Source organism: Harpia harpyja, chromosome 2 (assembly GCF_026419915.1).
Source record: "Harpia harpyja isolate bHarHar1 chromosome 2, bHarHar1 primary haplotype, whole genome shotgun sequence".
Lineage (NCBI taxonomy): Eukaryota > Metazoa > Chordata > Aves > Accipitriformes > Accipitridae > Harpia > Harpia harpyja.
Genome location: NC_068941.1, coordinates 37,035,339 through 37,060,202, shown reverse-complemented (window position 1 = coordinate 37,060,202; position 24,864 = coordinate 37,035,339). Strand labels below are relative to the sequence as shown.

General features: G+C 37.7%; 1 protein-coding gene across 2 annotated transcripts in view; it reads left to right on the top strand.

Moving 5' to 3' along the window:
- Positions 1 to 24,864, top strand: part of GRID2 (glutamate ionotropic receptor delta type subunit 2) — a 751,024-nt gene that overhangs the window by 591,035 nt on the left and 135,125 nt on the right. For both annotated transcript variants that reach the window (XR_008233407.1, XM_052776367.1), the window contains exons 9-10: positions 2,707 to 2,808; positions 19,487 to 19,684. Coding sequence is in view for 1 of the 2 variants with exons in the window: in XM_052776367.1 (XP_052632327.1) it covers positions 2,707 to 2,808; positions 19,487 to 19,684 (300 nt within the window). In the remaining variant the exon portion in view is untranslated. The remainder of the gene's footprint in view (positions 1 to 2,706; positions 2,809 to 19,486; positions 19,685 to 24,864) is intronic.

Below are 24,864 nucleotides of genomic sequence, written 5' to 3'. Positions count from 1 at the left end.
GATCAGATGGGAACATGAAGTGAGGAAAACAAGCAGTAATAGTTTGTGCTTTTATTTAGAAATAGCTATTGGACAGATGAGGAATTGGAAGAGATGATGCCTCATACTTTAGTTCCTCCTCATATCCTATTGCTACTTCCAATGATTTCTGCTGGAGTTCTGAATCCAGTAGATCCTTGATTTAGTTATTACTTGAGATTAAAAGTATGCTCAGCATTACCCTTGCTCATTCCCTGACAATAGTATAACCTTAACTTCAAAGTAGCAAGAATTAGGACAGCTCTGAGCACTTCTGAAAATGGCAGAGAGAAATGACTACATTGTTTTAAGGCCATCTTCTATTGGGAAACATAGAATCATTTAGGTTGGAAAAGACCTTTAAGATCATCAAGTCAAACCTAACCTCTATATTATTGCAGAAAGGTTTGGGTTTTTTACTTCTTGAGGCACCCATTTCTTAACGAGGCATCTTCCAAGAATTGATATGAATATATTGAAATTAAATAATTTAGAAGTTGCTCTAAAATAGCCTAGTGGGTGTAATGAAGAAAACAAATATTTCAAACGGTCCACTTCTTAAATTGTTAAATGTGTGTACTCAGAGTTTGTTCCTTGTTTTCTGTCTCACTTTGAAAGATCTATGAAACACACATACAAGGGCTTTTCCCATGAAGGACTGAAAATAATGTTTTCTGTAAATTTGTGTTCAATCACAGTCAGCAAAGCTACTCCCATTCTTTCACAGATCCCTTCAGCTGGTTCAGGCACCCTGCCATTTCTGTGACTGCATTAAAGTACAATAACGTTTTGCATGTTTTACAGTTGATATTTCTCACAGATTATAGGGCTGAATTCTCTGAGAGACTAGTCTTAGTAGAGGCCACTGGGCCCAGCAGTAACCTACTGACGTTAATCTTGATTTTGTCAGAGCATGACCTTTTGTGTCTTTAAATAGGGACATGAAAACCACCTGAGTTTAGAGGGTTGTTAGCTATCCAAGTCGGAAGATGAGCATCCCTCTATAGATTTCATGCATAGTCCATGGAGAAGGCAATTCAGAGCAAGAATTGGTATCTGCAGGTGCCGACACCTTTGTATAACAGGTTTACATAGGCAATTAGTTTACATGCTATAATTGAGACTCTGCTCCAAAGTCCTCTGAAGTCCATCATTGTCCTTCTGTTGGGTTTTGGATTTAACACTGGTAATTGCACAAGCCAGATGAATGTGGTAATGAATTCCAAAAATGAAACCAGTAGTGTTTATATGTGGTGCTAAGGGATGAGTGGTTGGTTGGTCTGTTTCTCTGTACCCAAGATAAGCATCTACCATGGTGTAAAAATGTACGCAAGTTATATTTTCAGAGAAGCTAAATTACAGGTCAATATCTACTAAATTCAGGTTGAAGGGCATTTAGTCTAGAGAGATCCCTGGGAAAAAGCTTCTGTCCATAGAAGCCCAAGAAATATGATAGCACCAATGCAAAGCATCTCACAGCTGAATTCCTTTTTCTGCATTATCTGTTGCAGTCCTTTCTCAATACTGTGATATGCCTATCCAATGGTCTTTTCCTCAATCATCTTTAAAAGTGATTTTTAACCTGGCTAAAAATCACTGCTGTTACATTGTCAATGAGTAGTATAAGCTTTAATTAAAACTAGTGTAATTCCTTTCATCAGAGTTCTGCTAGGAAAGATGGGCTGGAGCAGACAGCGTGCTAAAATGATGGTAGCTATTATTTCTCCAATTAGTGTGTCATGGTTTAACCCCAGCCAGCAGCTAAGCACCATGCAGCTGGACACTCACTTCCCCCTCACTCTTCCCCCCCCGTGGGATGGGGGAGAGAATCGGGGGGAAAAAAAAAGTAAAACTTGTGGGTTAAGATAAGAACAGTTTAACAGGACAGAAAGGAAGAAACTAATAATGATAATAATAATGATAATAAAATGGCAATAATAATAATAATAAAAGAATTGGAATATACAAAACAAGTGATGCACAATGCAACTGCTCACACTCACCGACCAATGCCGTCGGCTCCCAAGCAGCCATCCTCCCAGCCAGCTCCCCCCAGTTTATATACTGGGCATGACATCACATAGTATGGAATACCCCTTTGGCCAGTTTGGGTCAGCTGTCCCAGCTGTGTCCCTTCCCAACCTCTTGTGCCCCTCCAGCCTTCTTGCTGGCTGGGCACAAGAAGCTGGAAAATCCTTGACTTAGTCTAAACACCACTTAGCAACAACTGAAAACATCAGTGTGTTATCAACACTCTTCTCCTACTGAATCCAAAACATAACACTATGCCAGCTATTAGAAAGAAAATTAACTCTATCCCAGCCAAAACCAGGACATAGTGTATTACTGAAAGTAAGGTAGAAGTGTTGTTACAGCCATACTACTTTTAATATGTTTTTCATTAATATAAAAGTCCTCCCTGAGCTCTTCTAAAGCAAAACACATACCCCCAAACTCTGGATGCTGTCATCCATTGCACACTGGTATTTAAAAGCACAGACTGATATCCCTAATTGCTTCATTTGCAATTTAAAGATGAATCTGTGAGCAAGCCCTTCCCTGACTTTCTATCCCATTGATTCCAGAAGGTGTTGTTTATTTGGTACGTTCCTGCTTAAAGCCGCCTAAGAGGAATGACTGGCAAAGTTTTATGGGCAATGAGGAAATGATTTCCATTTTCTCTTTCAGCTCGGCTGCTGGAATCCCATCACTGGTCTGAATGGGTCACTAACAGACAGAAAGTTGGAGAATAACATGCGAGGAGTGGTTCTGCGTGTGGTGACTGTGCTGGTAAGTAGATCCTCATCCTTTTGCACTAGCAGAAATATATTTTCTTCCTCTTGGCTCAACTTTTTATTAAGTACACCATTTTACCAAGAACTTAGTTGGTGTTCAAGTGTCTGATTTCAGCTTGTCAATACCAGACCAATGGAGCAATTTCTACAAAATAAAATTATTTATCAGTACAGTTCATTTCCGAGTGAATCAAACACATTAAAACCCATTTCTTCCACAGACACATATTAAATTAGATAACACAACCGTATGAATTGATAAACTGCAACTTCAAGTGCCCTGTAAGCTAAAGTTACCTAGCTGAAACTCTAAATGATTCATAAGATATAGCTGCCTTCCAATTACCTTGCCAAATTGAGTGTAGTCTGACACAAATTGCTGCAGTTGGAAAATATTCAAGGTCAGCTTAGGGTGAGTAACATTAGTTCAGTAAAACATCTACTGTCCTCTCCTAGCTCTTCTTCAGCCAGGTTCTTTCCCTGTGTGAACACCTTGCATTAAGCAGCTGGAGCAAAGTTGTTGGTTTAAAGCTGAACAGACAATGTCTACCAGAATAGCAAGGTATTTTGCGATATGAGGCCAGTGTATTCGTTGTCATAAACTTTGGCTCCTTGAGCAGAAGTTGTTAGAGTGGAAAAAAAGAAAGAAAGAAAGAAAAAGAAATTAATAAGAGATGCATAGGCCTCTTTAGACCGATGCCCAAACACAAAGTTGACCCAGGGCTGCAGAACTGTAAAGGTTATATTGAGCTACTTCCTTCTCTCTACTATCTACTTGTGTTTTTCATTACCAATTCAGTGTTTGAGGGCCTGACCGCTTGCTTATAAAGAGCAAGGCAAGAATGGTTTCCACGGTTTGCGTTGCTGACATTGCATGATGAAGGAAAAGGCTCAGTCAGGAGTGGAAAGTGAAATCACCAGAGTGTGTCAGTGCCACAGAGCAAGCAGTTTTGCACCCCTCCAATTATTTTACGGGTCTTTAAAAGCTATTATCTGTCAGGCTGTCCAGTCTGTTCCAGCTCTTAGTACACTAGAGAACTTCCTGTGATAATATCTACAAAACAAAACAAAAAAACCCCAACCAATAAGAAGGATGAATGCACAGAAAAAGACAAAGCAGTATAGTGGATTTTTTTATACTTTAATTGCATGTTCATCAAAATAGCATCATGGTGGCAGTAGCTGGTCTTTGTGTTTTGCCTGATACTCATGTTATTTGATTCAGTGTAATTTTCTGTTGACAAAAATGATCTGTGGATGTTGTCTAGCAAAATTCAAATTAGAGTCTCTGACTTTTCTTTGGTATTTCTTCTTCTTCCCCCTCTCCCCACTCTATTCCTCTGATTTCATCCCCAGTTATTTTAGTTAACATGCCAGAGAGCATTCTTCCTTCAAGTCATTATAGCATGAATATTTAGCAACTTGCAAAAATACAAAAAAGTCATTAGTTATGCTGATAGGATTCTGTATTAATAATAAAAACAGAAGGCAGACATTCAAAGTTCAGTACATAGCACATTACAGTTCAGTCTCCTCACTGCAGTCCTCACACACTGCCTTATGCAAGCACACAAAAGCCATTTGGTTTTGTTGACAGTTTTAAAGCACAACTGGTGAGGACTTCCATGCACAACTAGTGAAAAACACGAATAGTCTGAATCGTGCTTTGTTAAAATCTGCTATCTTACCATTTTGCTAACTGAAGCTCCTTTTATGTAGAATGTGCACTGAAGGCAATACACAGGGAAGATGCAAATGATTTATATTGGTTTCATAGCATAAACCTTCCTTTATTCTCTTAAAATGGTAGAGCTTTGCATGGCTGGTCAGTGCAATCTAGACAAAACCAACTGTGAACCACACTAGAAATTGAGGTTCATTTGATTTTACCCAGCAATGATGAGAGGCAAGGATTTTGTAAACTGTGTGAATAAAGGCAGGAAGCAAATACTTACGCAAACTCATGAGCCAGAAACACTATTTGTCACTAGCAGTTCCCTTGACTGATGGTACTTTCCCCCAAATACCAGAAAACAGGAAGATAAAATACTATTTCTCTCTTATCCACAAACTCTCATGGTGCTGAGAGAGGCAGGCAGACAGACAGGCAGACACTGACAGAACATCAAGCTACTAACCGAATGCCTGAAGAGAAGTTGGACAGTGCAGATGCCAGAATTGCAAAGTGCTAATTATTTCTAACCTCTTCTAATCTTTGGATATCCATGGACGTTGCTGCCACCCCTGTGGGTGCCAGAGCATTATTTAGGGTTCTTACTCTCTAGCAGTTTCTCTTACTGCTCTTACTATGCATAAGTAAGGGTTATTCATGAGGGTATGTTGGCTTCTAAATAGCTGTCATAAGTATATCATTACATGAAACATATATGTTGCTATAGGATAAACTTATAGGGCCTTTCCTTGTTGCTAATTATAGCTTGGTTTCCATCTGTATTCACATATCTTATTATAAAGGCGCAATTATGTTATTTTTACTGGAATAGAATGAATAAATAGATATAATATTTGAATTTGAGTGGATTCTTAGCTGGGATGCCATCACACTGGAAATTAAGCAAAGCTATAAAAAAAAGTATTAATACTTGTTTTCTCTCATTTTAAAATTAGGCTTTTAGTCCCTCTGTTGTTATTCAATTTAGAAAAACTTCATCAACAAAGACGCTGATTGGAATTTCATTAAGCCCTATTCATTTTACAGCTATTATCAAAGGAAATTTGTTGTTAAGGCCATTAATTCTGTGAAATAGAATAAAAATTTCAAGTTATAGTTTGGACAAATCAACAGAACTCTTTCAGGTAAATCAAGGCCATAGTAATATGTGGAAATGCAGTGTTCATCTGGTTCTGTATCTGCTGGAGAGGACAAAACAGGAGACTTATATTTAACCTGTGTGATGAAAATGTGCGATTCTTGCCTTTGACGCGAGTGCAAGAGGGATTTCACCCATCAGCTGTATTTTAGCAACAACCTTTATCATACTTTTCCATCTTTCTCCAAGTTCTTCTGTTAAGTCAATACTTTTCTGTTAAAAGTAAAGAATCTATTATTGACTATGAATGATTAGTTTTTATTATTAATTCTGCCAGTTTCTAACAGTATGGTCTCGACCTGGGAAACAAGAAAGCTTATGTTAAAATTAAATAATAATACCTTTGAATATGAATAGGTTTCTTTTTCATTGAGATTTGAGAAGTTAACATTAATTTGTTAATTTGTTCTGTTAACGCTTCAAATCTGTCATGGCTTTCTAGATAGCAACCCTTCTCCTCTTCCAATTTCATTTTGTTATGCCTTCAGGTTGAAAACGACTCATTCTAAAAATTGTAGTAGAATTTGAGAGGACAGCAAATTGCAACAACTGGGTTATACTGCATTATACTTATTATGAAATGAAACATTCTGCAGTCTGAAAATGATAAATGATTGCAACTAATTTTCCCAAAGCAGTCCTTCAAAGAGCGAGTGCTGAACAATTCCCATCATCTGCATCCATCTACTAATTCCTTTCCCTAGATAAATTCAATAATTCTGGGCTATGTATCTGCAGATCCAACCCAAAATCTCTTTGTGAATATGACAGAATACAGTATGTCCCCCAATTGGAAATCTCTGGTTTCATTTGGCAGTGAATCCTGGCTCCCCTGAAGTTAATGGGAATTCTCTCCTTTGCATAAATAGGAATAAGAAATAGTTCTTTGTGTTTTATTCTGAGGGGAACTATAGTCATGCCTGTGTACATGTGATTCAATGTTTTAATCTGACTCGGATTAATACCACACCTTCTACGCTTCTAGAAAAGGTTTGTGTTGTCTTACTTAAATATCAGATGTCTCTGTCTTGAACTGCTTCCCCACGTGCAGCCAAAGTTTAAACTTTGTGTTTGACAAGTTACTTCTAAGTTCAAGTGACTTGCTGGTGAATTTCTGAAAGGCATTCTGAGTTTCTGAAATGTAGCTCAAAGGGCAGCATAATAACTCCAAACAAATTCAGAGTGTCTTGAATGAACAATTGTCCAAGAACGAATTTAGCTAGATATCCATTTTGGCTATTTCAGTTTATCCTCCTCTTTTTCAGCTGCTCAGTTTTATTGAAAGGGAGCTAGAATATAGCAGATATTCTCATAATATCATGTTAGTAGCAGTGGCAATTAATGAATTATTCATATGAATATTAAGCCATCAGAAATAGAATGAGATTTGGCCTGTTTGACAATGAACAGGCCAGCAGGTATTCACAAAATCATGTTTCTAAAAAAGCCCCTGTTGTTTGAAAAAGGAAAAAGTTTGAAATTCCCCATTTTAAAGAATTAATGCCTTGACTGAAAAGCACAGAGCCTTTTCTGAAAGTGCATAAGGTAAAACTTCCTAATGGTGCAAAATATATTTGTGACTTTACATGAAAATTCAACACAGGTCCCAAACAGGAGGCATGTATTTTCATATCTGGATGGTTCTGAAAATGCAGGCAGGATGAAGGAAAGAAAAATAATAGCAAACGATACTGAATTATGCTTTGCCATACATCCCTGTGCACTATTTCTTGAGAGTTATTACCTAGGTTACTTGCATAGAGCTAGGTAGACCAGAGGCAGTGTGTAGACCCTTGGCTCCAGGTGGGCACCGTGGGACATGGTGTAGCAAGAGGGCTGGCAGAAGGGTAGATAAGCACAGCAAAAAAAAAAAAAGAAAAAAAAAAAAACCGCATCATTTACACCAGGGAAAATATTATCATATGTGGACTAGTTTAATTCTCAATGGTTGGCATTAAATGCATGAGCATTTGTTGCCCAGATTAGGAAAGAAACAATCCTGAAAGCAGACAATATCTTCAGGGACGTGAGCTGGCAGGAGGTCTGCATCTTCAGTCCCTTTTTCTATGGAACTTGCCACTCAGAGTAAAAATGAAAACTAAGATATGAAGCTAAGTCCTGGTTTTAAAAGCTGAGACTATCTTTGGGATTTGACTTCCAACACTGGTTTAAACAAAGTAAAAAAAGTCCTTTCCAAGAAGCTGGAGCAGCTTTCAGAGTGAGAGGAAAAAGGAAAGGCGTAAGACATTTTAAGCAATACGCAGAGGAGCAAACAGTCAGAAGTGATAAAGGTTAAAAACAATGGCAGAACAAAAACATCAGTGACTGACTAAAATAAAGATTAACTGCAGCAAAGGTTGGTTACATGTGGGATACCTCAGAAAATCCTGAATAAATATTTTATAATAGTGTACAATCAGAATAGTGTTATAGATAATGCCTCTTTCATTTTCTCCCGTTTTTTTGGTGCTCACTTTTCTCATGTAGTCCTGATCCCTTCTCCCACTTCCAGAACTGAATGGTGTGCACTTCTGTGAATCCTTCTTCATTCTGTCAGGCAACACCTTCTATGCATCAGTGCCTACAATATTTTAAAAAAATAATTTTATTTAAGGCACATATTATACTAAATTATATATTGCTCTGTGTCTCAACAATATCGGCATATTGGACTATAGTGCACCGTAGTGAATTTCCTATGGCAGCAGAAATGTCTTAGGAAGTGGTAAGGTTAAGAAACATTACTTGACTATCTTCATCAGTTGTATTTGTCTTTTGAGCAAACATATTTTACTCTTTTATCTGTAAGGGATAAATCCTTCTTTGATGGCTATTTATGCACCTAAGTTTGAATGGCAGAAAAGCTGTGAGTGATGTAGTTTATTCTATCTGGAGTCTGTCATAAAATCTCCATATACTATAACTCAGTAATGTATTTGGTATATACCATGTGTGCTGTAGTTAAAATATTACAAAAATACTCGAAGATCTAGAATATTCCATTGCTAGTTGTAAAGAATGCAAAATTTCCTAGACAGCAACAAATCCCTGTATCTTGATTTCTCTTCCTTTTTGCTGCCTATGTCTGTCTTTGAAAGAAAGTTGGAAAGAATGGATCTTTTACAGACAAACATATCAAGAAAGATGTTCAGTGAAATGGTGGTAAATTATAGCAACAGTGGTAGAGGTGTTCATTTCACTGGTAAATGAATTAAATCATCAGGAGTAATGATGCATGACAGGATTAGGCTTGCTATTTACTATTCTTCATAGTTATACTGGTTGTTGACTGAAAGCTGTCATTCAGTATATGTGTGACAAGACTGGCTTTCACCTATGGAAAAGTCAATTGGTGTTGGAATAACTTTTCATGGGGCAGATTTTTCAATTTGGAAACTTGAATTCAGATTTCAGGGCATGATTGTGGACAAGCATTTATTGAAACTGAAATTTTGACATTAAAAAAAATTATCCACTTTTTACAGGTTTTAATAATAGTTGCTCATTTCTAATATAAGGAGGATTTTTTTAAATGGCTTGGGATATATGCTGGCAATATGAATTGCTTTTTAGTCTCCTAAAAAGTTATTATTGTATCTTTAAAATTAAAAATGGAACTTAATTGCTCTTTGGTTGATCAAAAGTTTTTCTCAATGATTCTAAGGGTAAGTAAACTATTAATAGTTACAGCAAATGCTTCTCATCACAACTTAAGTGTAGCTCTCAGAGCTCCTTTTACACTTTCTAATGCTAAGAGTACTTAGGCATTGAGTTCTAAGAAGGCTGTGGACTCTACTTTGTCAAAGGTCTGTCCAGAAAGAGTAGGTTCATGTTTGTCTTGTTTAGTCTAGGTAGTTTTATCCTGAGTCAGAGAAAGCAGAGAAGGTTTTAGAGATTCTTTCTAGCTTGCATTTCCATGAAACCATATCTATTTCTAGGCAAATAAAAGAAAATAGGTTGGTATTACTGGAGTAAAAGAACATAGTAACATGTATAGAGAATTACAAACTAAAGAGAGGGGTTTGCAGGAGCAGTTTGTATTGTAACTCTGCTCAGAAACTTTAATCAGAATTATTTGTAATTTAGGCATTTTTAAATATCGAGTGTGCAGGAAATGCAATAGTGCTGTTATTCCCAGACTCTATAAAATGCATTTTATACTTCTTCTTAAGTAAAGATTTCATCTTATGAAGGTACTGGTTAGAAACAACTTAACTGTAAGAAACAGGCACTTTTATTGCAGTTCTAAGCCTGATTATGTTATCTCATGCTCTTCACATGGACACTTTAATTTCTGAAAATAAGGGAAGACATCTAGGCTTCAGTTGAGCCAGGTATTGTTAGAAAGCAAGGAGACAGTACTGGGAAATACTAGCTCCACAGTGAAGTTCCCTAGTTTTTAGCTTATGATCTCAAGCAGGTAGAAACTTCAAGGCTGAAAGTTGGTAATAATTGCATTATGTGGCACTTATCATTATTACGAACATTCAGAAGACTTGATACGTGTCTTTCTCCCTCTTCACCTTTTCTCCTTACTTACCCTGTATAGCAAATAGCACCTACTATTTTTCTAGCTTGTGCTCCCATTCAGCATTTCAGGAGCTATTAGCATATAAAAGTTGCTCCTTAAGCTCTGGTGCCTTCTGGCACTGACTGAACAGGTCCTAGCTTACTGCACAGGCACAAACTTCCAGAATACATGTTAGTGCCATACACTGAATTAAGCCCAAACTTTCTACACTGCTAGTCAGCTGGGATGCTAATCCCTTCCAGATACCTGTAACCTTATCTCTGCCATTATATTGGACATATTTCAACACTACTACTCCTCTCTGTATAGGCAGACAGCATGCTATCGTTACATGCACATCAATGTATTTAATATACTTGGGTGCTTAATAAAAAAATTGAATCCTTAATATAGACTAGAGTCATAGCATCATAGAATAGTTTGGGTTGGAAGGGACCTTTAAAGGTCATCTAGTCCAACCTGCCCTGCAGTGAGCAGGGACATCTCCAACTAGATCAGGTTGCTCAGAGCCCCGTCCAACCTGACCTTGAATGTTTCCAGGGATGGGGCATCTACCGCTTCTCTGGGCAACCTGTTCCAGTGTTTCACCACCCTCATGTAAAAAATTTCTTCCTTATATCTGGTCTGAATTTACCCTCTTTTAGTTTAAAATCATTACCCCTTGTCCTATCACAACAGGCCCTACTAAAAAGTTTGTTTTATCATTGCAAAGAAAGTGGCAGTATTAAAGCAACAAAGCAGAGAGGAGTAGAATTTGTGCATTTCTTTCTTGGCGACTAAGAGCAATGACCCATAAACAGAGATGGAAGAAAATAAGGTTCCTAAAGTGCCTCCTGCCCTCATCCATCTGCCCTGCTTCTCTCCTGGGGGTTGGCAGCCCTGTTTAGGGTTAACTTACTAAGCAGAAAATGGGGACAGGAGCCATTTGGACTAGTGTGATGGTTTGTTTTACAAGCTTTAATCTCAGAGCCTGCTGGGAAACCCAGCCCCTTTTGTTCTCAATTAATATTTCCAATCCATTTTTCTAAAGTAGCGGGTGCTATATACTAGATGAGGTGAATATCAAGGAATTAAAATGTTTTGGGACCTGACTGGGGCCACAGTTTGACAGCAAAGTAGGTGCAATGCAAAACCTGGTAGGACCAACTTAACTCATCTGTATGTCAAGGGCTACCTCTCAAGGCTCCTTAGCTCTTATCTTCTGACACATACCTATCTGCTCTGTGGGCATATTTGCATTCTAGGGCGATTCATATAGTTCACAGAGCACACAGGAAATTTGGCTTTTAAACAGAAAGAGGTTTTTACTCTGATTGTAATTATCCTTCCATACTATGCAAGATAGAAAAGGAGGTGAACTGCATGACAGTGCAATGTCGTGAAGTATTATATGAATTCATGATGAATAGGAGCTCTTGCATGGCTGCTGGAAGAAGCATAATGCAGCTCCCAGCAGGTTAATATACCCATACTACACTTTTGTTAATTCCAGTATCTGAGCTAGCTACATTAAAGCTAACACTGCGCTGTTTAGCCATACTCTAAAACACTCCAATCGATTCCAATCTCAATCCATATTCCTATCATATAACTATAATGGTTCAGAAAGAGCTATTAGGTGCATTAAGTTATTGTGAATTAAAATCAATACACAAAGCTTGGCTGCATTCTAATAGACCATTGCCATAGATTGCTTTGAAAGAAGTCTTAGTCCCATTGCAGGGTCATGGGAGGTATTGGGGAGGGGTGCTAACATTTTTTTGTTTGTTTCTTCTAAATAGCACTAAACTAAATAGCATAATAAATCCAGAAGCCACCAGTTCATTCAGGTGAAAAAAAATTGTTTGAAGTACTGTAACTGAAAGCACAAACTCATGTCTTGTTGAAGATGACATTAAAACTGTCATTAAAAAAAGCAAAAGACTAAGCACATGCATAAGGAGAGTGGTAAACAAAGGCCAAATGTAAAATCCCCTTCCTTTAATATTGAATTCAGCTTCTGGGACATGAACTAGCTTCTCACTGTAGGCAAGGAGACTTTTCTGTTAGTACAACTGACATTCTAATCAGTCTATTTGAAAAGCACAGGATCCAAGAACAGTGGTTTTCGATGCCAATACTGTTACACAGCCCGTTGGCATAATAGGATATTGAATGAGTATAATACCTTAATTATCCAAGATTCTGTAGGTTTGAAACCTTCATCTTTGTTTTAGTGTTATTAAGGGGTGGGGATTGTGTTATGTTTTGCAGCAACTTTTATAACCGTTGCTAGTGGGAGAATTTCTGTAATGAAAGAATGAAATGTTTCAATTAAATTTTGGTCATTGATTCTAACATAAAGTAATGTTCATTGCCGTTCAATTAAAAATAACAAGCTGCTGTGCTGCTCCTAGCCAAATAAAATCTGCCAAACGGTGGTCAATAAAGCACTTGATGAAATTAAGTATTTGGGACTGCATATTTCACTGAAATGTTTTGGGGAAAGAAATGCAAAATTACTAACATATAAAATTGGGTGTTTAATTATTTTATGAGTCAAGAAAAAAATATTTATGCCTAACAACAAGACAATAGCATCCTGTGCTTGAAAATGTTTTGGTTATGGTTTATGAGACTTAGTGCTTCTTGTCGGTTATAATGGCTGTGCTTGGTCAGCCAGCAGGCATTGGAAGGATGTTGAGAGATCCAGCAATGACAGTGAATTTCAGTTTGGGGAGCAGTTTCTTAGCATTTGCAGGTGATGGGAGTTTTAAAGTGTCACAGTGAATATTTACTTCGAGTGATTGTCGAGGCTGTGCTTGGGCATTGAATGTGCCTGTCCCCTCTTTCTAAAGTCAGTGCCGAGCACAGGTTGACAGTCTTGCCCACAACTGAGCTTCATATCTTGCTCCTGTTTTTCTCTCTCTCTTTCTACTTTCAGTAGAGAAGAAGGGAAGATTTAATGAATACAGAGTCCCATTTAATGAATACAGAGTGTCAATATTAAAGTATTATATTCCAGTGTGTTCAGAAATTTCTGATGAGTAGACACAGAGGTCATTTTCATACGCTTTACGAATTCTAACCACCCATATAATTACCCAATTTCAAAACTCTCTTCCAAACATAGTAGAAGCACGTAAAGCCATCCATCTGTAGTTTTAGAGTCAAGCCCCAATATGTGTTGCAAATCTCAGCAGTGGTCAGTTTCTCTGATCTCAGAAGCCAATAACTTTTTGTTTACTTAATAATTTCTGTATAGCCTCCTGGCTAGGAAGTTTCGCTGCCCATGCTAAGGGGAAAAGAGGATTCAACTGAGCAGGAGAATAAACCCAAACATTCTGGTTTGCTTTTGGTTTTCTGTTTATAAAGTACATCTTAGCATTTTTTTTTAGCATTTTTTATCTTTAGAGCAAGCATAAGACTCTCATAAATGAGCACAGCAGAGCAGTGTATCATGGCTCCATACAGTTTCTATCCTGAAATAATTCTCAGCTTAAAGCCACAGAATCCACCCTTGTAATTACAAAGAAAATCTGCCTTGTTGCCCATTCAGTGATCTCCTGATGATGTGGTGTGCATGTAAAGTCATTAACAGCTGCACTGAGACCACCACTTCATTGTAAACAGGCCACCAAACGCAACTTTTTCTTCCCCTTGAGTGCTGTGTTGAAGATTTGAATGGTGCTTTTTCTGTTCTTTCAAGAGACTTTTCTGTAATTTGTCCAAAAAGAGAGAATCTATACAAAAATACCAGAACCTCCAAAACCTGATTTTCATCAAAGAGCTAGATGATGACTATTAAAGCTTGGAATTTAAAGTCACTATTGTACTGGCTGCTAAAAATCATCCCAAATAGAGACTCGAGGTTTAGGGATGTACTTTTTCCCTACATGTAAATTGTCCCTGAACACTTCACAAGCAATCGTTCTCTTGCTCTCCCTCCCTGCCTCCTCTAAGGCCTGAATTTATTGCTTGACTTTATCATCCACCCTGTAGCACAGTTACAAACCAATGTTTCTCTTTGATTGACTAATTAATTAACATAACCAAGTTAAACTCAGAGTAATTGTTCTTTTCTGCTATTTAGCTTGAATATTGCTCCTTCTCTTTTCAAATGTGAAGGTCTTCTCTGCCCAAAAGCTTTTCTCTTCTTTCTTTTTTTTAACTTTATTAAGTGGTCTAGTAAAGGATATAAAAATATTACTTCAGTCCAACTGTTACATCAAAATTATTGCATGTGCCTAAGAATTTCACCAGCGTAAATAAAAACCATAGTTTGTACTTTTAATTGTAGACTCTTGAAACGCTTACAAAACTTTGTGTTACTTCATTTTTATGTGCACCAGAACCTAAGTCCTGAATAGGCAAAACTATTGGCCATTTATCTTGTTGGAAAAAGCAATAAAGTGCAGCATTTCTTTCTACTAATCTTGAATCTAGACTGCTCCAAGCTCTGTACTATCAACTTCTGATTTCCACTGATATGTTTAAAATAAGACAAAATAAATTCTCTACCCCCTACTTCCCACTGTGTAAAATTCAGGGCAGGGGGTGGGGGCTGGGTTTTGGATGTGTCACATTCCTTTTTGTGCTTATATTGCCCTGCTATCAGTTCTCCCTGGACTAGGGCATGTTACAGTCACTGTTGTCCACTTGCAGTTTTACACCAGCAAGCAGTCCTTTCAAGAGTAAGACTCTTCTCTCCCTGGGTCTAGACATCTCATTTTTGGATCCCACTGTCCTTTGTTCTCATCTAATGCTTGCTTTCTACTATTGGTTTTCCTGCTCTTACACTCATGATTCGCCAGAACACAGATACATATGTAAGTACAAATATTTTAAAGCATTAAAATAAGATAGAGGGAAAACAGTCTGTGGCTAAGGCATTTTTCCTGACCCAACACACTTGGATTCACTTCTCAGCTGTACAAGTCATGAAATCTGTGCATTTCAGTTCTGCATGTGGAAAGTGGTGATGATAAGTCTTCTTACTCAACCAAGTATTTCAGTGATAAACCTTAATTTGTGAAATGTGCTCAAATAATATTGTGTTGAACATCTGAAAATAGGTTTGGGTAAGATGTCCGAGATGTTTAACCATTCCCTGGTACCATAAAGGGCACATTCTTGGTACTTCCCTCCCTTATCCTTGTACAGTCTTACTCCAGTGCTTGTCATGGCTGGCATTTATCTGGCAATTAGATCAACTCATCTGACAAAAATTGAGTAGATTTGTGATGGTTGAGTAGTAGAATTACTTTAATGAAGGAACCAAGCATCAGCAGAGCTATTGCATAAGAAGGTAGCTAGTTGCTCTGGTGGGAGGAAGATGTTAAATTGTGTCAGTCTTAATATGTAGTATGCTGTTAACCTATGTCAGTCTTAAGGTGTAGCTTCTTCCTTAAAAACTTTCAGAAACCTAGCGATAATAGGTAAATGAATGGAGACAAGTGTTTTTGTGAGCTGCTTCTCCAACATACTCGTACTATCATGTCATCTTTTTCAAAAATTTCCTTTTTTTATGCCATGTTGCCTTAATCTTGAGTCTGCCTTTAGCCTTCCTAAGATGTGCTAGTCTGCTAGCATTTTGCAGCTTCTCTTGCTCAGGGGGTAATCATCTCTGGAACCAGACTTTACCTTCTTACAGCTGTAAAAAGCAATATGCACAGCTTCACCCAATATAAACTTTACCTGTTTGCTGCTGACTTTCATTTTGCTGCAGGTAGTATTGGCTGTGTTCTGCTTAGCTATCTACCAGGGTTAACCCACAGCACTGTGTAAAATCCTTTGATCCACATCGAATCTTAAACCCATCCTCCTCTGTATCAGGGCAGCACAGCTTAGATCCCAAGAAGAAACCAGACAGCGATAACTGTGGAGCTATTTTGAGAAGGAGCCCTTATCACAGGCTTAGCAGTGCTGCATTCAGTTGACAAGGAGGCACACTGGGGGTAAAGTAGAAGGAAAGTAGCTCCTCTCTTAAAGGATCTCCATTGAGGTTGGATGCAAAGCCATCCCCTACCTGATGGCTATAGGGTCCAGTGAGGCAGATTATCCATCTTGCAAAACCAAGATGTTAAGGGGGAGCAATCCATTAATTTCCTTTTTTTTTCCTCCTCGGTCATGCGTTTTGTGACTTCTTTGCTTTTCCAGACTTCCCTGACTTTACAGGCTGTGAAGTCTGCTCTTGCCCCACAGAGGCTCATCAGTCCCCTAGAGAGGTGTCTCCAAAAATGGAAGAAAAGGAGAAGCAGGAACAGTGGCCTTCCTTGGATCACTTCACTGCATCCTAGCACAATTTAGGTTTGAAGGGACCCTTGGACGGCATCTGTGTAAAGCAGGGTTAATGTTAGAGCAGGTTGTTCAGGACTGTGTCCAGGTGAGTTTTGAGTATCTCCAACGATGGCAATTCTACGGCTTCTCTGAGAAAGACCTGCTTATATAGTCTGAATTACCACTTGCTTTGGAGAGAAAGCGTATCAGGATTTTCTTGAATTTATTGGGGTCGAATGGAAGCTTCATCATCCAGGTGTATTTTACCACCTCCAAACTCATCAGTTAGCTTGTCGGGTTTTGACACCTACTTTCTACAAGCTTATTTTTTGTTCTCAGCATTTTTCTGTTCAGTAGGTGAGAAGTGTACTGGCTGGTTTTCTTTCGTGTATTTTCTTTCTACAAGATCTGCTTTCTAAAAGATGGAGACAATCATTTTAGCATCAGTACTGTAGGGATGTATATGTCTTTCCATAGGGGCTCCCATAACACCCTCCCAGTGTACAAAAGGGCAACTGGCACAGTTTCAGCCTGCGGCATTTAGGCGGGGGGGGAATCAAGACAAATACCTTTGTCTTCTTTCAATGCCTTATGAGAAATGTAAACAATTACAAAAAAAACATAGCAATAGATTTGTTTTGTTTGGAATATGATTAAATATTTTGCTGCTCCAGGCTTCACCAGAAATTGGGAAGTGTTAGTTGCTTTGCATAAAGCTATTTGACTATTTATATTTCATTAAATAAATAGCACACTGGTCATTGGTTTTTTTGGTAAAAAACAGCAAACAATATTACACAGCTTAATAAAAGACTGAAATTAGTTGTGACAAACTGCAGTTTAAACAGTGTTTTAAATCAGTGCAATTAGTAATTGCTTTTTAACTAACAGAATAATAATTCAGTTTATGAGCAACTATTTTCTAATAACTTAGAAGCGATAAGAATAAATCCTTTCTAATATGAAAATTACCAACTTCTAAAACACCCTTTGTATACATAGATCTTTAGAATTTTGTGCATAGTGTGCTTAGATTGGTAAATTGCAATATTTATTTTTTGTGGAAACATTTTTTCCGGTAGTTTTGAGTCTGTATGTAGGGAATCTCTCATCCAAGTGATCAGCAAAGCTGAATTCACTCTGTGTTTTCATTTAGGAGAGGCTTTCATCAACTTAGTCTCAATTCCTTCAATGTTCTTGGAACCCAGGAACTGGAAAACTACTTTAAAAATTCACTTGCACTTGCTGTCCTCCATTTTTATTCCATATGGCTGATCTTGGATAATCTGGAAGAAAGAAATTCTATCTGACAAGTGAGAAATAATAACTTGAGACAGTCAACCCTTCTTTCTTTTTGTGTGGGTTTTTTTGGTTGGTTGGTTGGTTGGTTGGTTGGTTGGTTGGTTTGGGGTTTTGTTTTTGTTTTGGGGGGTTGGGGTTTTTTTTCTGGATTTCCTGCAGTCAGAAAAGAACATCCTGCCAGTGCAGTCTGGTTGCATCCTTGCTTCTTTGGCGGCATCCTCAGCATGTGGCTATCCTCATGAATGTTAACTCAAGCATTTACAAATGATGCTTTCTTATTCCGAGAACATCCTGCCTGCAGTTCAGTGATACCTGTTCATATAGAGTGACACACTAACAAACTAAAAATATTTAGTGAAGTATTAGTGAAAAATTTGTGGAAAGTACTTTGGCTTCAAAGTCATTGACAGAGGTGAGTAGTAGAATAACAAAGAAAAAAATTATTTAAACACAAACAAAAATGCCTCTGGAGTTACAATTAGAGTTTGGGTCACAAATGCTACAGAAAATCAATTCTGTTTTCTTCTGTATGCTTGTGGGTTATGCAGACTAGGAGGAAGTGATCAGGAAGTGGTTTCATGTAGTTGTCATGGCCAAGCCATGACAAGCCAGAACTAACTTTTTGCACCTCAGAATAGATGTTCCTGATAAACTCATACTAAATTACAGCACCATGTAAAGAATTAAAAGGAAGAAATATAGAATATTTAAAAAAAAAAAAAAGGCAAAACAAAAACCCATAAGTGTTACAGTGCCCTAATGCTTTTTGGGGGGGATTTGATACTTTTGCTCTATTTAGGTAGATGAGACAGATGATCTCAGAGAAAATAAAGAACAAACATAAGTGAGGTTCACCTATGGCTAATATATATTTTTTGTGCTCAGAAATATGATCTCTTTTTGTGCTTGTGTGAAGGAGAATGTCTAGAAATTAAATACTCAACAGGAAGAATAATAGAGAGGGGAAAAAAGAAATCAAAGTTAGCCAAAAAATTATTTCTTTCTGAAAATGTTATTAGAAATATGAATTTAAAAAAAATAGAGAAAACAATTACAGATCTTGGGGATAAGGAAAAGCAAAGCATATTGTTTGGAAATCTTACCAACCAATTCCAACTTTCAGCATCTATTTGTATCCTTTATTATGGTCATCCTTTTGATGAATCTTCACCAATCATTCTTATAGACAAACTTAAGTCCCATAATTGATTTTCCCTAAACTAATTAAATCAATGCTCTTTGGATAGAACTATTTAAAATCAACCAGCTTGTATTCAGATTCAGATTAGAATAGAAGGACAAGAGGAATGCATGTTTCTGCGGTACGTCTTATTTTGCCATGTTTTTCATTCCTTACAGCATGAATTAGTAGTTGTGTTTGTCAGATAGAGTGTCTGCCCAGCCAGTGGAAACTGACAGTACTGTAGAATCCTCCATATAGACAGACATATGTCTGCCCTACCAAGCATAAGTGTGGTCAGAAGGCATTACTGAAAAGCATTTCAGTTGTAATATTACAACAGAAGATTTACTTCTGAAATAGATAATAGAGAATAAAATTTCTCTGTTGAAGTAAATACATAACAAATTATTATTTTGCAGAATGTAAGAGGCACCACTAACAATGCATTGTAGGAAAGTTTTGTATAAACAGTATTTAAATAGTTCCTCCTTTACTTTTAAAAAAACCAGCACCCAAATGTGGTGTGTAATTGCTTTACTAACAGTTGCCTCCTTTATTTTCTATTTAGGAAGAGCCTTTTGTCATGGTGTCTGAAAATGTTCTGGGAAAACCGAAGAAGTATCAGGGCTTCTCAATAGACGTGTTGGAAGCCTTGGCTACTTACCTTGGCTTTAAATACGAAATTTATGTTGCACCGGATCACAAGTATGGGAGTCCTCAAGATGATGGGTCGTGGAACGGACTGATAGGAGAACTGGTATTTAAGGTAAGGTTATTAATAACTTACCAAATAAGGTCATGTGATAAAGCTAAATAATATGTGGTATATTATGTTTACATTAGCCAGTAACCTTTTTTAATGAGCCATTGATAGCACTTGGTTCATTGCGTGTCACCAGCATTTGATAGTATGCCCAGGTGCATTGGGTGGTAAAGAAAAAAGCTGGAAATAGTGCTTGCTCGTAACTATTTAAGAAGCAGAGCAATCTCTTTTTTCCAACCAAAATACAAGAGTATCAAATCTGAATACAGACAAATAATGGGATGCACAGCATCCTAATTAATTTGGCAAGACCCGACAAAAATGAGTTGAAGAGGCTGTTCGAAAGAGGAAAAATTGGTGTTGCAGTAATTAGTGATACATTACATAAATAATGTATACCACTTAGAAAAATGTTGGTGTGATGAATACATGAAGTATATAATCAACAGAAAATGTTTTATTGATATATAATAACACTTACATTATGTAGATGTGTGAATCAAGAGTAGTATATTCTCTATTCTGTAATTAATAAACCATTTAGTCTACTTAATTTTACATTAAATGTTCAATATTGTTTCATAAATAAATTAAACCAAATAAATGTACCATATTTTTCTTTTTTTTCCACTCTTCACATCTTATCTGCTTGCAGTTTCTCCCACTGAGAGAGAAAGGGCTATGCAGACTCTATTCTGCTGATGTCTCATTTGTGCCATGAACATATATATTTTATTTGCTCTTAGTTAACCTGTAGAGGCAGCTTTTACAGCTAGAGACCTACATTTGTTGTTTTTCCTTAAATAACTGCAGCAGATATTCATGTAAATAACTTACTGGTTGTTTATGGAAATGCTTTTCCAAATCTGCAGGTGGAATTTAATTGGTAATCACAACAAAGAATAAGGAGCAGCGCAGTCAGATACAGGACCTAATCATTAAATACTTCAGCTAAAAGTTAGCAAAATGCTGGAAAACAAGTCTTGCAGTAAAGGAAAAAAAAAAAGGAAAAAAATAATAAAAAAATGAAAAAACAATCCCCATGGGGAAAAAAATTAGTGATAGGTTTAACCTATTCTGCCTTCCTGAGCAGTAGGAAACCTGTTGGAATGGGAAACAACCACACATGCCATACCTGTGGCACAGTTCATACCTCTAGACTGTAGTAATAAACTTCCTTTGCTATCTCCGTATGCCCTTACAAAGCTGGAAGGTGGAACACTGTGATCATAGATGGTAAGCTGGAGCCACTTAGAAAAGTGTATTCTCCTCCATCTTCTAAACTCTAAGAACTAAAAATCCCTCATCTAATGATGAGAGGTAACACCACAATGGCCTATTGATTTATTTTTACCATTTTTTCTGCTCCTTAAATCTGATGTTATCCTATGCCCTACTCTCTACAGTACTCAGCAAAGGACTCAGTAGGCCGCTGCGTAACATGAGTTGGAGGGGTCTTAGTCTTAGATGGCTTTGGAGATGGAAGTGGGCCTGGAACATTTTTTATTTGTTTGAAATAAGTGATTCACAAGGCAGAACTCATAACAACTGAAATCAAATGGTTCACTGAAAAATATGTATGGCATTCTTGTCCCCTTAGTAGGCAGGGACTCATATAGTTCTAATAACATGCTTAAGGTAGTAACCACCTAGATCTGTAGGTAGATGTCATGAGCAGAACAGATTTACCAGTCTGCTACAATTTTGCTGTAAATGAGTCTTAATGGATATGAAATCTTTCTGTACAGTTACGAAAGTATGAAGGGTTAGCGGAACTGCGTTTGGAATTCAAAAAACATGTTTTCCCAATACTACTGCAATGTATAATTTTTTATCTCCCTTAACCCTTATATAATTAACAGTAAAGGTTCACTGTGTCCTTCTTTCCCGGTCTCTGCCCCTCTTAAGGCCAAAGAGAACCTCTGGGCGAGCAGCCAGCGTATATCTACCCCTTACCAAGTGCAAGCTTTCTTGAAAGGCTGCTTTCTTATTTACTGTGAACTGAGTTCTGCTCCCAGAACTCAAATATCTATCTGCTTGGCAACTTTGTGAGGGGAAGCAAAGGAGCAGAGAATAGTTTCAAATTAAAGGTCTAACCTGTTTAAAACAGAGTGTTTCCTTGTTTTCCCAACAAGTCTCACATGATAGTCTCGCCAACATGTGGAGGAAATCCAGAAACAGAGGGAATGCTCTTTGCCTGTTAGTGCTTGAGCCAGAAATGAGTTGGGAACAATGTATTTCTGCAAAAGACAAGTCCCACTCAAGGGTAATGGAAAATAGCTGCCTTCTCTTTTTGAGTGCATCTCATTGAGAAGGATGTCTGTGGCCACTACAGAAGATGTGCCATACGAAATGGCAGTTGCTGTAGCAAGCACATAATTTCTGTGTTCAACATCAATACATGCTGTTTGCATTAATTTGATTCAGCGTGCAGCAGGCTCTGATGCAGGTCCTGGTATCAGTGAGAGCAGTCCCAGGCTGCTCTTGTTTGCAGCAGCCCTGCTTGAGCTGCAGTGCAGGGCAGAAGCCTTGTGGTGCCAAGTACATGCCCTAGGTCCACAGCTGGCCTCATGGATGTGACATTATGCCAAGTTCACTCTGTTCCAGCTTTGAAGACAAAGTCCCTGTTGGCTGCTAAAATAGGAGCTGGAATCAGCAGATCAAAGCAACTGGTCTTTAATTTGAATTTGGAAATTGATTCAAGCCTCCCCTCCTTTGATTGTCAAGACCTATGTTAGGTACATCCTTGCTCCATACACCTTCTCCTGTCAAAGTAAACTGAATGTAACCATGCTATGGAAAGCTGAAAGTTTTCTGAACACCTGCACCAGAAGGTCTACGGAGGAAAAATGCTCTTTGAGAGAAGCTCTTGCCCCTGACCTGTCAAATGACCGGGGCTTTCAGTGCATCCCGCAGAGCTTCAGCTCACAAACAGGATTAGTTGAGAGCGCAGCAGCTTTCTGTGGAGAGGCTAAAACCACGTCAGGGGAGCAGCGCTTTACTGCAAATCTTTCTTCTGCTATTAGTTATCTGTGTCCTTCCAAAGCACTTCCACAGCACAACTTTAGTTGCCCTCTAGTCCACATTACCAGAGGGATGAGCCTGTGTGACAGGCAAGACAAGTGGCTAATGCCGCTTCTGGGAGAGGACAGCAGGCTTTCCAGCATGGTTCTGGAATTCCTGGTGATACTCACATCCATCAACCATTATTACCCACATTTCACCATGCTACCTTGATTGCTAGGATTTTTTTTCAATGAGGAGCCATCAGGGAGCAAATAGTGTAGGGAAAACTGCCTGATTCCACTCAGGTCCATCAGAAAAGGAAAACTAAATACATGCCTAAACATTTCTAAGAGAAACTGCAAGCCAAGTAGAAGCCTTTTATGAGGCTCTTTTTTTAATCCATTTTCCTAAGGGGAGTAGTATAGGAAGGGAGAAAGCATACAGGGAGGACAAAGTGAGAAGGAAAAAATAATAGCTGAGTAAAAGGAGAATTATTTGGATGTATATGTGTTAACTTGAGCAAAAATGTCTCTCTGATTAATTTTTGCACGTCCATATTAATAACTGTATAACATGTGAGACTGTGGTTTATTACTTCCAGCATTTGTTGAAACTTGATCTGACATTGAAAATGGATAAAATGAAAAACCTCACAGGAGCAATTTAAAGTAGATTCCTTTAGTTTCCCTGTTCTTGATTATGAACCACAGGAATCATCATAAGATTGCTTTCTATGTGTACAAGATGTGCTTGCTTAAGCAATAGCATAGGGGCGTTTCAGGGATTTCTAGGCTTTGCTGAAGAGCTGGTTCTGTGACACCAGTAACAATGCTGTCAGACCCATTTGGTCATTTGTTTTGGATTTTCTGGTTCTGGTAATGTTGCTCTACAATGACCTCAGGAGAACTGCTGTTAAGGAACATGAATTCCTAAGCAGGTCACATAAAGAAAAATAATGCCCTCTGCTGCTTTTTTCAGTCAGTCAGTTTCAAGAGTCGCGGTTTCATTCATCAGAAATGTGTTAAACAGACATCTAAGATGCAGACTGTTGGTTGATTCTGGCACTGCGAAAACTTAGTGCGTGGACAGTTTTACATGTTTATAATTCAGATTGGCAGCTTTACATCTAAATATTGACATAATTGCATGCATTTGCCTTTCTATCTCAGAAGCACTAAGTGAAACTTGACTTCTTCAAACTGATGTCTTCTCTGATCCAATTTGACATGTTAATGACAAGCATTTAATTTTTTTCATCTTCCAATTTTGATGCAGACAGAATCTGTATGTAATTAAGAATCCTCACCATCAGTAGATCAACTATTAACTTAAGCTTAAGCTTGGTTTTGTGTTAAACATATAGTTTTCTGGTAAACTGGTATTTATGATTCAATTTAGTAAGTTAAGAATATGAGTTGTCATATTTCAGTGTAACTTTTTTGTAAACAGCTAAACACAGGCGTACTGACAAGTCAAGACTTATCTCCCTCCTTTCTATTTTTTACTTTACTACCACTCTTTAATCACAAGACATAATTATATCACAATTGCTGCTGCAGTATGACAAAGGAAATGCAACATTTCCATTGGGACAATGTCGCTCCTCTGTCATAGCTGGCTGATAACCAGAGTGGAACCATAATGCTGGGGAATTTGGAGGGACTGCTCCCCAGAGATGTAAAATAGAAGCAGTATTTCCACAAATAAGACATACTGTGCTTTTTCATGCGATGCCCTTCAACATATTTCATGGAGAAATATGTTTATGTTTTTAAAAAGAGGGGAAAAAGCAAAAAATTCTGTTAGTCATTTAGTCTTACGGTAATTATTATCCGGTAAAAGTATCTTATGTATATTGCTTTTCAGTGGAGAATCTTTAAATATCGTACAAATACAACTTGAATTAGCACCTCACGGTAATCTAGTGTGGTAGGGAAGTATTTTAGTAACATGCTGATAATTAATAATGCAGCTAAAGTTAAACAGCAGGGGCTAAGTCTAGAACTTTTTGTTTTCATGTGTCCTCCTGTAACCCTGAATTCCTATTTCACTTTTTTATATATATTCAGGTAAAAAACCCCAAACAACCCTATTCATTAAATATAACCATATTTTCCTGTTTGACTAATATTGGTATAGAGCATTGGACTTTCACATTTTTTAATTATTTTAAAAAT